The following is a 13,780-nucleotide window of genomic DNA, read 5'->3' as shown; positions in this document are numbered from 1 at the left end:
ATATGACATAATGTTAAAGCCAAATGATATGAGAAAGAAAAGATCATTTCCCAAATGTCTTTTTAAAGAGAATGTTTTGGCTCCTCAGCTGCTGCCAGAAAGGGCAGACTGATGAGGCTGTTCAAACCACTGCAGAGACGGGGTTCCAGAGTACTGGCACCACCACCAAAGCTTTGCTTGTTGTGCGCACCTGTCAAACCTCAGGTGCTGAAGGGAGTGCAGGAGAGCTCCATGAATAAATCAATGGAAAATAGGAACATAAGAAAAGTCCTGCTAGGTCATCCTGTTTCCCACCCAGCTGCCTCTGGGAAGCCCCCCAGCAGGAGACAAAGGCCTCGCTCTCTTGCCACTGGGTCAGGGGCAGGTGGGGTGGGAATTTGCTGCCTGGGCTGTGGTCCATTCCCTTGTTCATCTCCCCCAGGGAGCCTGTGCCGGATCTCGAATCCCAAACAACTGGGAACCAGTTCTATCACCGGAGCCGACAGGCAGCCCCACCTCCTGTGGCCCCCTCTAATTTGCACGAACTGGAGTCTCTCATGACCCCCCGCTCAGAGGACGCCTCTTCTCCACCGACAGACATCATGGAGCTGACTGAAGTGCAGGGCCTCATCCGTGGCAGCCCTGTGGGCGACAGCGACAGCACTGGGCATGTTCTGAGAAAGGTATTGCCAGAGTAGGCTCTGAGTGACCTCTTGTGTGGGACCCTCCTATTCTGCGTCTTGTGGCTATGCCGAGTAGGTCTGTTGGGGGGCAGAAGTGAGGACGTAGTTCAGGTCAGGCCGAACCAGTGGAAAGTAGTCACAGGTAACAGAGGCAGATACGTTGTGGTCAAGGTCATACAGGTGGTCAGGTCCCAAAAGGCAGCAGTTGAGGGGATAGGAAGGAAAAGCACAGAAATTGGTAGTTTGCATCAGAATGTAGTTCAAAGGTTCAAAGAGTGTAGGAGCCCACAGACCACTGTGGCAAAAATGGGAATCATCGTGGACCACATACAACCCCCCTGCACACAAAAAGTACAATAAAATTTCTAATAGAGAAGATTAAAGATTTTTTACTTGTAGAGAAGATTTGTTGCTTTTGTTGCTGGCTGCAGCTGTGGGTGGTCCATTCTCCTCCTCTTCTGGTGGTATGCAGGGAAGCATCTCCCGAGTGAGCCATTGCCTGCCAGAGAGAGTGAAGAACAAAAGGCCCACAGCCAACACTTCAGTGCCAGCTGTGACTGTGGACATTCAGTTCTCTGCCCTCTCTGGTGTTCCGTGGGAGAGTGCTTACTTGGTGAGATGCTGGAAGTGATCAGAGGCGATCTTTTTTTCCTAAGGCCTCGTGGACCACTTCTCATCGTTGGGAACCAGTGGTCTAATTGCTCAGCCTGGGAAACCAAGCCTAAAAGCCCCGCCTGATCACCCACTTGCTCTAAAGATCACCTGATCTTTCTGGGCTAACCAGTGCAGATTTCCTTCCCGTTACTGTCAAGGCGGCAGCACTGTGAAACAGCAAGGCCCACACCAGCCACTTCCTCCACTTGCAAACTGTCTCAGCAAGTCAGGTGCCAAGGACCTTTCTGCAAGTTTCCCTAGTTCAAAGCACTGGTACCCTATAGAGATGGTGAGGTGACCCCAGAGACCTAGGCACCAGCTTGCTTGCTGGGAAGTCTTGTGCGCTTCTGTACTCTTTGCTGGAGAACATGGTGATTTGTGCCAGTTTGTGTAGTCGTATGCTCCTGGCTGAGAAGGGGCTTGCACATGCGAATGTGCTCCAAGTCCCCCAAGATTCTTCTGCGTGGATTTATGTTCTGAGCGTTCTTTGTGGCTGTTTTGATTTTCTTATGGCAAGTTGTTGGCCTGCCATTGTGCTGCCTTTGCCTGCCTTCCCTGCCCATCCCACTTTAATTCTTCCCAGCATTTGTCTGGAGCATTTCATTCCATTAGGGAATGTTTAACTGGCCTAATTTAGTTAATCTGTTTATGTCTGTCTTTGTAGCCCATGGAGAACGTGTAAGGTAATTAGGAGATCGACTAAAACAAGTGCGTGGCCAGCGTGGGATTTTGTGTCTGCATCAATCATGCACTTCCAATCCCTGGTGCCAAAGTCCCTAGCACCAAGTGCTGGCGGTTGTCAAATTGAAATCGGGAAGGTAGTGATGGGCAGAGGGCAGGTCGGCATTGAGCGGCCTTTTTTAGTAGGGCTCACGAGAAATGCTCTACTCTGAATTTGGCAGTGAGAATGAGAGAGGGGAAAAATATTGGCAGTTTGAGAAGACACGAATGAAATGAGATCTCTTACCTGCTCTTCCTCACAGCCCCCAATTTTATTTCCCAGAACCCAGATCTGGAAATTTGGGGGTGACATAATCTCATCTCCCCATACCTTCCAGGCTATTGGTCCGCCTTAAATGTGATAAGCCTACCTCTAGACCAGGGGTGCCCAAACCCCAGCCCGGGGGCCACTTGCGGCCCTCAGGGGCTCCCAATCAGGCCCTCAGGAAGCCCCCAATGAACCTCTGGCCCTCCAGAGACTTGCTGGAGCCCTTACTGGCCTGATGCAACTGCTCTCAGCGTGAGGACTACTGTTCAACCTCTCACCTGAGCTGTGGGACGAGGGCTTTCTCCACTACTTGCTATTTCACATCTGTGATGCAGGAGTAGGAAAGGCTGGCTTTGCTTTGTGCAAAGTCTTTTATAGGCCTTGAACCACTGCAAGACCTTCATTCATTCATTCATTCATTCATTCATATAAGTTCCAACTCTAATAAATTCATTTATGTAAATTTATTCAAATTTTAAATGTAAATTAATTCTTTTTCCCCCAGCCCCCGACATAGTGTCAGAGAGATGATGTGGCCCTCCTGCCAAAATGTTTGGACACCCCTGCTCTAGACCACCTTTATGTGGCAATTCTTAGTTCACTTCAGGCCCAATTGCTTTGTGTTCTCACCAATAAGCAGTGAAAACACCATCTTAGGTGTGAGCACAAGGCAGCTGGGCCTTGAGCAGGCTGAAGATTGCCCAGCGGAGGCTCAGGCAGTGTAGTGTCACCCCCTCCTGAGGGTATCACCTAGTGCAGCCTGTTCTGGCCGCACTGCATTTGTGACACCACTGACCGCGTGACCTTTCCTGTCCCCTTAACCTTACCCAGGTTCATTTTTGCCCTTTGGTTAAAAGAAGAAGACGTGAAGGGTGTCTGTAAGCATCTAGTCCAGTGCCTTGTTGGACATGCTACTTAGCTTGCTTCCACAAATTGTCTCAGCAGAGAGCTCTGGGGTGCTCCCTCATGTGGCACAACCCAGCCTCTCACTGGGTAATAGGGCTCACAGAGCACCTCTTGTCCAGCAACACTTCTTTCCTCCCCAACCTCAAATGTCTTCTTGCAATGTAGCCCCCCAGGGGTGCAGGCACATAGAGGAAGCGAGGTTGCAGGGCCAGCAGCCACAACCTCTGCTTCTGGGCCAATGTTCCAACAAGTGTCACGATGGAGGAAAGTTCTGCTGGAGCTCCACAGACTGCCACTGTGGCTGTGTGATGGCCCTGCCAGGAAGGCAGGTGGCCATGTGTGGCTCACAGGAGCCCATTGAGGAGGAGGGTGGTTTTGAACAGGGCTTCGGCCCTGAACACAAGCTTGCAAGAACTTCTTTCAGGAGCAAACTGGACCTGGGGTCGTGGGAGATCTGGTGATCTTTTCCTTTCTCAGTAAAAAGCTGTGTGGGGGGAGAAGGATTCAGGGCCCAAGGGGGAGATTTTGCCCCATGCTGCCCTCCAGCTTGAATTTATTTCCCCTCCCATCACTTGTGTCTGTATGCTGTCCCCTGTGGCAGCCGGGTGAGGAACAAAGGGCTGTGATCTCTGTTGGGGAACTGGCCGTGGGGGTTAGGGTTAAAGAAAACTCATGCTGCGGCCCCGACATAAGTCACTTCTTCCCTCCCCAACACGACTGCTTTTTGAGAAAGAAAGAAAGAAAGAAAGAAAGAAAGAAAGAAAGAAAGAAAGAAAGAAAGAAAGAAAGAAAGAAAGATGTTAGGAGGAGCTCCAAATGGCATCTCATTTCGCTCTCTGTTCTGAAGTTGGCTGGCCTCTCTCAGCCACCCCTTCTCCACACCCCTGAGCAGCCACTAGAGGGGAGCAGATACTCGGCCTGTGCCAAAGGCTGCCTGCGTTCTAGGAAGTGGTCCTCTGCTGCTTTCAGCACTGGGCAAGAGGGAAGAAAGAGACCCCCCCACACACACACACACACCTTGAAACCTCTGTCCAGAGTGTCCATATCTCTCCGGCACCCATTGAGACCCACAGCATAAAACTACTGGGAAAAGGTGAGATGTAGAAATACTCCCAGGTCGTCATCTCTTCTGAGCTGCATTGAAGAAGGGCTGGGAGGGAAGGGCTTTCTCTGAGTCCCACCCCTCTTTCTCCTGGTCAGCAGAGCTACGGAGAGCCCTGCACGCTAGTCTCCTTTGTCCCGGTGCTTTTGAGCCCCGTCCCAGCTTGGCTCAATGCTCTCAATATTGCTCTGATCAGGGCTGGCCAGAAGAAACAGCTGGACAGACCTCTGCTGGGTGTATTTCCACCGCTCCATTGCCCAGCACAAAGACAGGTGTCGCCGAATCCTCTTTCTTTTTGTCCTTCATAAACACCCTTTGCAGATGCCCAGTAGGTCACTCTCTCCTGGGATGGGAGCTGAGGGAGGGCAGGTCTTCCCCTGCCCTACTGAGTGGGCAGATTTTGGGATCCAACTTCCAGCCCTTTGGTCCTCAGAGTTCTTTTGGGGGTAGGAGTGGGAAATACTTTAAAAAAAAAAAAGCAGATGACTTGTGTTGATGTATGTAGAGAAAAGTGGGTTGAAGCAGACCTCCCTGCTTGTATTGGAAGTCATAAGTCATGTGTTGGGCCAATTCTTTCTTCTTGGGCTGACCGTATCAAACTTCAGCACTCTTGTGGCCGACTTGCGGAGAAGTTGATTTGTGCTGCTGTGTATTTCGGTTACCTCATGGCCTGGAAAAGAGCTGTGGTCACAGGACAACCAGCCCCTGGCACAGCCACCACAACTGACAACAACAGTCCTGGCAGGTGCAGGGTAGCTTGACAGCCTGCACTTCTGCCTGCCTGCTCATCCGTCCCATAAAGCTGTGCCCCTTGTCTCTGCAGACCAGGGATGGACAGACTTCAGGTGTGTGTGCCTAGAATCTCAATGTCTACCAACCTGAGCCAAGTGCAAAACAGTGGCTCAGCTGCCTGGACGGAAGCTTAGCAGTAAGAACCAGGGGCCTCTGAGCATCTATGTAGCCCAGAAATTTGTTCCCCACCCCCAGTACTGGCACTGAGCTCACAATCCTTGCACACAACTCCTTTTTCCCACTTCTTTAGTTTCAACAGCCTGATTTATGAAAGTTCCTTCTAGTTCTTCTTAAATAATTGGGAGTCAGAATTTCAGATTCACTGCAAATCACTCAGAGAACTGCTACTCAATCCTCATCTACCTGCAACCTGCCCCTGCTGTAGACAACTAGCAAACCCCCTCCCCCAAAAGCGCAGAATCGAAGGGCAGCAAGGAGCTGCCGCGTGGGAGGCACCAGAGTGACACTGTTCCACACTCGTGATGTGGCTTCTGGTACATTTGACCCAAGGGTTGCCCACTGCTGCTGCCCTTGGGCAAAGAGCACTGTGCGAGAGCTCCCGAGTCTGTTTGACCTGCCCTTTGACTTTTTGCTCCCAGTCGTGACCAGAGAGAGGCTGTAGAAGGTCATAATTGCTTGGCAAAAAAATGCAGCATCTGGTTCCCCCACCCCCTTTGAAGCCAGATGGGCTGAGGGAGAGAGGGGTCAGCCGGATCTGTGGCTGGGTCAGGCTGGCGTCCAGTAGGCAGGGTCTCATCACCTTCAGTTTCTCATCACCTTCAGTGCTGCTACTGTGCTAGAATGGCCATGTGCAGCTAAACGGATGTCAAGAAAGGTTCCTCCACTCCTCTTTGTGGCCAGCATCATCTCTTTTTTCCCAGCAGTGCAGGGAACAACTCAGGGTGTCTTATAATCCAAGGCAGAAACTGGAAGCACCAATGACAGGCATACTGGCAGGGGTTTAATGCCAAAATCTTAGGATTTGAGAGTCACAGCCGGCTCCAAACCGCAGCCCACAGGCCAGATCCAGTGTCAGAGAAAGCCACCCCCTCGTGGTGCTTTCCCTCCTGTGCCGTGGCCTCTTTCAAGGCAGTCTTCTCAGAAACTTGCACTGGGCAGCTGCTTCCAGATTGCCTTGAAAGATGAGAGGCTGCGGTGCAGAATGGGAAGTGCCATGCCATGTGGGGACAGCTTTTTCAGAACACCGCGGTCTGTGGTTTGGAGACCGCTGGTCTAGAGTAGCAGCTACCCTCACTGTGTGTGCCCCAGTTACAGAGGCACAGAAGAAATCAGTCTCTCCTGTTGGCAGGCAGTATGAAGGAAGTGGACTGACCGGGTCCAGTATAAATGGTAGGAGCCTGTTCTGGTCCTGACCGCCACAGGGCACCACTGCAGCTCATGGGGCCGTGTCCTCCCACCTGGGAAAGGGTCTCCTGAGCCAGAAATGATTTCCTCCTCTTTCTTTTCAATTCCATAGCTCCCTTGGGAGAAAGTCCCCAACAACTGGACCAACAGCAACTCTGGCTACGAGAACGCCTTGATGAAGGAGCCCGCAGTGACTCTGAACGGCTCAGTGAAGATGACCTCTAATGGGGGCCAGAAGCTCTTGTTGCAAGCACTGGTCTACGAGGTGGTGACGGTGGGTATTCCAGTTGGCAGGGAGGAACTTCCCCTTTGAAACCAGGGTGGGATGACAAGGGCTGCCGTTTGGTTTAAAGCACCTGCATAACACTGGGGGCTGTGAGGTTTTTGTTTGCGTTCCTGGGATTTTTGTCCTGCAATGACATTTCTCCTTACCCCATGTTGTGCTGCAGTGGCCCCAATGGGTCTACTCAAATCTGTGCCACCTGATGAGATGGCGCAAATTGAGCAACCTGGGCTGCCCAGGAATGGGGTCAGCATAACCGCCAGGTTTTGGCCCTGCCTCCCACTCCCTTCCCACCTGCCCACCCACGGTCCTTCCCAGTGCCCATACTCCCCCACCCCAAAACGCCTCCCTCCCGCCTCCTCCCCACGCCCCCCCAGACCCCTGCGTTGGCCAAGCTCGACCGACGCAACTCACCCTCTCCCCGGGGCCTGCAGCAACTGGCCTGCCTCCCCAACGAGTGGTGCAAAAGTGCTTTATGGCACTTCTGCGACCCTCCCAGGTTGGCACGAGGGACTTGTGTCGGCCCAAGTACGTTCTAGGATTGTGCCCAAAGTATTTTGGTGCAGGGTAGAGTCCCTTCGTGTGCGGGGCTGAGGGGAAGCCTTCACTTGGCAGCAGCGGTCAAGACGCAAGGGGCTGCAGACCATCAAGGAAAAGAAACAAGCAGGCACACCTCAAATCGGGGCCTAGCGGAGGCTCCAGGAAGTCAGAGGAGGGGGCTGAACCTGACCACCTGATTGCACCCCCTCCCTAGTCTCAGGGGCCACCTGAGGAATGTGGAAGGAGAGGACGAAATGGTGCGTTTGGGGCCTGAAGGGCAGGTAACTACATCCAGGAGTCTGGCTGGGCTGGGCTGGCTTGGCCACTGCTGGCCCACCCATGCAGCCCCACCGATGCAGTTTGCATCTGCAGCAGCTGATGAGGGGTCTGAGGGAAGAGCAGATTCAGAATGCCTTTCACCTCGTCTGCCTCCATCTCCCTCCAACCTGCTGCCGATGCAAGCCACAGGGATCTGCTTCTTGCTCAGCTGAGTGAGAAACAGGTAATTTCCCTCCTTCCTGTGCTCCTTGTGCGCTGCCATGAAAGCTGGAACTGTGGGACTTCCAGTTTCATGGCACTGCGTGAGGGGCACAGTTTTAGTTGTTTAGGGGAGGGATAGTAGCACAGAGGTGGAGGACCCAATCAGGCAGCGTTGCGGATCACACCACCCCTGGGGCTGTAGGAGGGGAGGAATTCTTGGAGACCCCTCTGTACTTGCCAAAGGCCAGCACTGAACTGGGCCTGGCTAGCAGGAAGTGGGTGGATTGTCCTGGAGTTGACAGTGATTGGATCACCCGTCCAGCCAAGTTGAGGCAGGGCTTCTTTTCTCAATGACCGTGCTGTTCAGCATTGCTTCTGAGTGGCTTGGGCAGGCTGAAGCCCCTCGAAGTGGTCCACTATAGTCACTCTCTCTTGCCTTTAAATCCTGCAGAACGAAGTGAATAAGGACCGGGCTCCCAGCAGCCTCAACCAGATGGACGCAGAGGTCATCGTCCATTCTGACTTCTCAGCCCTGGACAGAGACTGTGACTCCCAATTTCATACACTGGACAAGGACGAGGCTCTCTCTGAGGACAGTCAGTCCAAAGACCTCCCCATGGAGGACCTACCCCAGCAGGCAACCCCCAGCTCCCAAGAGCAGAGCCTCAGCAAGGCATTTCGGGACCAAGAAGGCGCGAGCCAACTGGAGGCCTCTGGGACGTTTCTAAGGACCAACACGCACACTCACAAGGTGTCCGCCAGGTTACCGGGGGTGACTGCGGGCTTCCCCAGACCCGCTGAAAGCCTGGACTCTATTGGAAGCACAGACTCCGGCTCCCTTCCAAGAGAGGGTGAGGATGTTCAGCCCATCGCGTGTGAGGCTTTTTCCACCAGCCAGTCGCAAGCCCTCTTGTGTGGGGGTCTCTCCACAATCACCAGTCCGTCCTCGGTGTTCGAGAATGTGGCGTGCATCCACCATCTTTGAAGAAAGGCTTTCCACAGCCTTGATTGTGGCAGAGCTAGGAGTAGCATAACAACTGTTAAGTATGGCTTAGTCCCTGGTGGTACTAAACAGCCTGACAACTCACTGTTTGGAGGAGGAGGGGGGATAGAGCCATGCCTGTCAGGTGCTAACCCCCCCCCACAAGTGTGTGACCCCCCCCAAGCCTGCTCCTGTCCTAGCTCCGTAAGCAAGTTCCCTTCCCCCACTCTGCAAAGAGGCTCCTGGGAATCCAGCATAGAAGGAGCAACACACTGGGAATCATGTATGACAAAGAAGGAGGGTGGGCATTGCAAGACCCTTGAGCTGCATTCAGCCCAGCACGTCTCTCCCCCCTACTCTGTCACTCAGTGGCGGCAGCAGTGCGGGCAAGGGGAAAGTCTTAGTCTACAGTCTTCGAGGAACAATAATCTGCTTATTGATTTGGGGCAAGGTAAACAGAAGGGCCTCAACTTCAGCCGTTTTGAGAATTGAGCCTAGGTGGTCTCTGAAGTGTCTAGGGGAGAAGCAGCTCATCAGTAAAAGGTGGAGAGGAAAAGCCCTAGGAGCTAGGGTATGGCCCTGGGTTCCCTTGTGCTATTACAGAGGACTGTGGCTACTTTGTCAAATCCACAGAGCACAGAGGCAGAGTGCACTGGACCAAAAGGGTGGCATTGGCTTCTAGTTGGCAGGCTTTGGCCTGACAGCTGCCCAACCTGCCAGCTGATGGCACTGACCACATACATGCTGTCTTGGGTAGAAGGGGTGCTTTGACATTCAGCCCTGAGAGCCAGCCGCTTCTTAGGAAACCAAACCCTTAAGTCTCCTTAGTGAATTTCAACACAGGACTATGAAGTATCTATGAACTTGGAAAATCCAGTATTTCTACACCCTTCCCCCAGGTTCCTCCCAATCTAACAGCCTCCGTAACTGGGAATGTTGAAAATAAACTCCTATTAGGATAATTCGCATTCACATTTTTGCAAACTCATTGGGATAAAAGCCAGAGCTCACCCTGCACAACACACCCTAAAAGCAGCTGGAGCTGCAGCTGTTTCTGCTGCAACAAGAAACAGTGCAAGACAGGCAGATGCTGTGGCATTCCCAGAGAGGCACACAGTGCTACGTTTTGCAGGGTGCCTCAATGTGTCGTGTAAGCTGCCCCTCCCTTTCGCTGTTGGAGTCATTCCAGGCAGTGAGAGCAACATGGAGGTGTCCCCTCCATGTTGCTCTTGCTACCTGGAAAGACTCTGATGGCCAGGGGGAGCAGCAGCTTACACAGCGCATTGAGGCAACCTGCAAACTTAGTGCTGTGCCTCCTCTCTGGGAATGCCACTGGACAGATGTGCTAGTGATGTATCATGTGTATTTGCTTTTATTTTTCCAAAAAGGAAAAATAAAATTGGCTGCTGTTCTAGAATGGATTTCTAAAAGGTCCAATTAAATGGCTCAGTTGCTCCTGTCAGATTCTGGGCTCTGGACCTTGAATTAATGCAAGTGTGTGGGGAGCAATAACGCCACAGGCTCTGTCTCTTGCTGTACATGTGTTCTAGGACATGCCTGTAACATGGTTCACGCAGTTGGGAATGATAGCAAGGAGTGAGTAGTGCCAGGGTATGTAGCCACTTTGCAACCATGTGCTGGCCTCCTGCCAGAGGTGGCTTATCCAGGCAAAGTGCCTGAAAGTCTGTGCACTGCAGTCCTTTTCTACTTGTCTTTGGTGCAGAGGAGCCCAGTACTGTCTTTAGGCCAGTAGTTGGCAACTTGTGGCCCATTGGCTGAATCTGGCCTACAGATAGATATTCACTTGGCTCACAGTTCACCTGTGCCCTTCCCTTGAGGCAAAGGAGCTTTTTAGCACCTATTATCTTGCTCATCACACAGAAGTGTGAGTGTTGCGTGGGCAGGAGTGACCAGGAACCCAAAGAGTGCTTGTTGATGTAGTCTTTCACACTTCCTTCCATGGCCCCAATAGGCAGCACATTGGCTAGAGGGTTGTTGTTCTCTACCAGACCCAGGGCAGATCCAGAACTTGTGCGGGGGGGCGGGGGATGAGCACTAACAACTCCCGAGCCCAGGTCCGCTAGATGGATAGACCTGGGCTCCCAGTTGAACTTTAGCCTCTATGGCTGAGGTTTGCTGGACAGGTAAACCTGGGCTCCTGCCTGAACTTGGAGCCCAGATCTACCTACCGCATAGACCCTGTCTCTCATTCCAACTCTGCCACCTTTTCCTGGAGGTTTGACCTGGGCTCCTGGCCAGGCGTGATCGCACTGCCAACGCCCCGCTCAATGGCGAAGTCACGCCCCTGGTGTCCAACTTTGCTTCCCATCCCAGAGGGTGCCCTTGCCTTGGTGGTATGATAGTTTGGGGAGGGGGGCACACACCCATGGCCGCCCCTTTGGATCTGCCCTTGATCAGACCTGAATTTGCTGGTTGACATTTCAGGAGAGGAGGAGGAAGGGCTGAGGGTGGCCTCTCCCCAATCCCTACACTCTTTCACCAGCCAGTCTAGTTGCTGACCAGTGATGTAAACACCCATGTAACTGGCAGAAGCTGTCGCCATATGGAGGCAGCGTCAAATTTCTTCCTGTGGCAGCTGCTTCTGTGCAGAGGGTACTCGGGACCATTTGCTTTTCCCTCTGTGTTTCTGCAAAATACCCCTTTGACCAATAGCTTTGCAGGAGTGCGAAGAAAGTTGCCCAGTCTCCTTGTAAGCCCTTGTGTGCAAAACACCTGACTCTTGTGAGTTGCAGCAGCCATAAGTTTCAGATCTTTAGGGCTGGTTTATATCTTCAGAAGAATCAAGTAGTAATGCTTTTCCTGGACTGTACCACTTTAGGGTGCAGAGAGGGAGGGGGTGTTGCACACTTAAATGCTGTTCTGTGTAATGCAGTCCTCTGCCCCCCCCCCCTCAATACCCCAAGCCCAACCTGTTGGGGTGATGGTTTCAGGTCTGGTCTACACATGTAGCAGATTGAAGTGGTACAACAGACTGTACTGCTTCTAAATGCAGACGAGAGACGACATTTTTACTGGTCTCCTATGTTTTTTAAACACACACACACACAAAATGCACTGAAAATAGAAAACCAGGACTGTGGGCAAAGAGCTGGCATGCCATTTTCCCCCTCCTTGCTCATTTTCTATGTGGTGAGAGTTATTCTGGTGCAGGAGCATTGAAAAAGAGTGCTGTCCCCCACCTGCAGTCCGTCCTGCCACCTCTTTCTTTTTGTGTGAGCCAGGCCTCCATCTGGGGTTTTCTCTTATTTACTAGTGCTTGACATACAGTGAATTGGGCGGGGCGGTCTTTTTTTTTGTTTGCTTTTTAAAGATGGAGAGTATTCAAATATGCGGCTAATCCAAGACCTCCTTGTGCCTCAGGTGGCATGCTAAATGCTGCCCCCCCCCCTTGCAGGGTGATGTGCCAGCAGCCTCTGTTCCTCCTACTGTTTGGACTGGAAAAGGAAGAGGGTGGTGGAGTGGCGGAGGAAGTGAGGCGGAGAAGAGAGTGACGGGCTAGATTGTCAATAGCTCACCATTGTCTTTTCCTCCAGCCTTCTGCTCTACTTCTTGCTTCCTTTTTGAATCCAGTGCGGGATGGGAAGTGGGGGGTCAGTGGGGTGAGCTGAATGGGTGAGTAGAGATGGATCATCTCTGCTCCTCCTGCCTGAGACAATCCCCTCAGTCCATGGACAGCATGACCACTTAATCCTGTTGGACTTAAACAGGAAAGGAGCCTGTTTGAGAGGCACTAGCCCATCCCAGCAGACAGACACAGAGACTTCTTCTATATTACACTCTGCGAGTGCTTCTAACAACTTGTACTGAAAGTAGAGAACCTTCTCCAGCTACTGGGTCACCTCACCAGCCTGGACTTTTGTATTAACTTAGGGCATGATCCAGTGGGAATGTCTCCCCGCAAGTCCCCTTGAAACGAATGGGGCAGGTTCACAGCTGCTGCTCATTTTGACGGGGTTCGCCCAGAAGAAATTCCCGCCAGACGGTGCGCGTAGGTTCTTGTACCTAATATTTTAGGTATTGATCTCACTTTTTTCTCCTTTTTAATGTATGGCAATGTATTTTTTTAATTTCTTCAGAGCATCTTTATTACATTATTTAATTTTGTAAGACAAAAAGGAAGAATTTGAGTAGCATGTGTTCTAGCCTAGCATTTTTACTACTATTTCTCTGGTTTTTTTTTTCTCCTTAACAACACAACTACCTCATTCTTGTTTAAAAAAGAAAAAATAAAAGCGATTAGATTTGCTCCTTTGCCATGGTTGTGTGCATGAATGTGTGTGTGCTTTTTTACAAACATAATAAGCATCTTTGACATTGATGCCACAGGGTATGGCGGTGGTAGCCACTCTGTCAGATGACTTTAAAAAGGATCAATACAAATTCATGGGGTGTCAAAGGCTAATGAACCAACTAAGTGGAATTGAAATGCTGAAATTCCCCTTCGCTGGTCACGAGTGGGGCCAGGAGGTCTTTGTGTCCTGCTCATGAACTTTCCGGAAATATCTGGCGAGCCACTTTACTGGATTAGTTGGCGTTTTGGTCTGATCCAGGGAGCTCTTGTGCTCTTCTAACCAAATGGAACATCCTTGTGTAGGACTGTGATGTCCTTGAATGTTGCTGGGGGACAAAGAGAAGGGGAAGGCTTCTTGCCCTGATTTTGAACTTCCCTAAAGCCTAAGGGGCCACCAAATTCAGTGTCTGTTTCTGACTGTGGTTAGTCAGTCAGAAACAGACACTGCTGAATTGGGTGACCCCTTGGTTCAAGATTCCAAGAGTCTATGACCTTTTATGGTTCATTTGTGCATGGCATTGCCCTAATTTGGGGAGTTCTGTGAGCATTCATGGACTGGCTATGTGCACAAGTAGTCCCACTGATCCTGTTGGGAGGAATGGAGCTGAGTTTTGTGTTCTCCACTAAGGTTATGGCGGTTGAGCCAGTTTGGCATGCAGAAGGTCCTGTGTTCTCATTTGGGTAGCACCACCTCATAAGACTGGGAAAGCCCCC

At 51.6% G+C, this 13,780-nt stretch overlaps 1 protein-coding gene across 1 annotated transcript in view; it reads left to right on the top strand.

Annotated features, from left to right (window-relative positions):
- The window catches only part of IGDCC4 (immunoglobulin superfamily DCC subclass member 4), a 48,680-nt gene extending 39,923 nt beyond the window's left edge, over window positions 1-8,757 (top strand). Inside the window, exons 18-20 of the mRNA XM_066635371.1 lie at window positions 422-662; window positions 6,582-6,743; window positions 8,224-8,757. Coding sequence (XP_066491468.1) covers window positions 422-662; window positions 6,582-6,743; window positions 8,224-8,757 — 937 coding nt within the window. The remainder of the gene's footprint in view (window positions 1-421; window positions 663-6,581; window positions 6,744-8,223) is intronic.
- Window positions 8,758-13,780: the final 5,023 nt, after the last annotated feature.

Source organism: Tiliqua scincoides, chromosome 8, assembly GCF_035046505.1.
Source record: "Tiliqua scincoides isolate rTilSci1 chromosome 8, rTilSci1.hap2, whole genome shotgun sequence".
NCBI lineage: Eukaryota > Metazoa > Chordata > Lepidosauria > Squamata > Scincidae > Tiliqua > Tiliqua scincoides.
The sequence above is the reverse complement of the archived record's forward strand: the minus strand, read 5'-3'. Positions and strand labels throughout refer to the sequence as shown.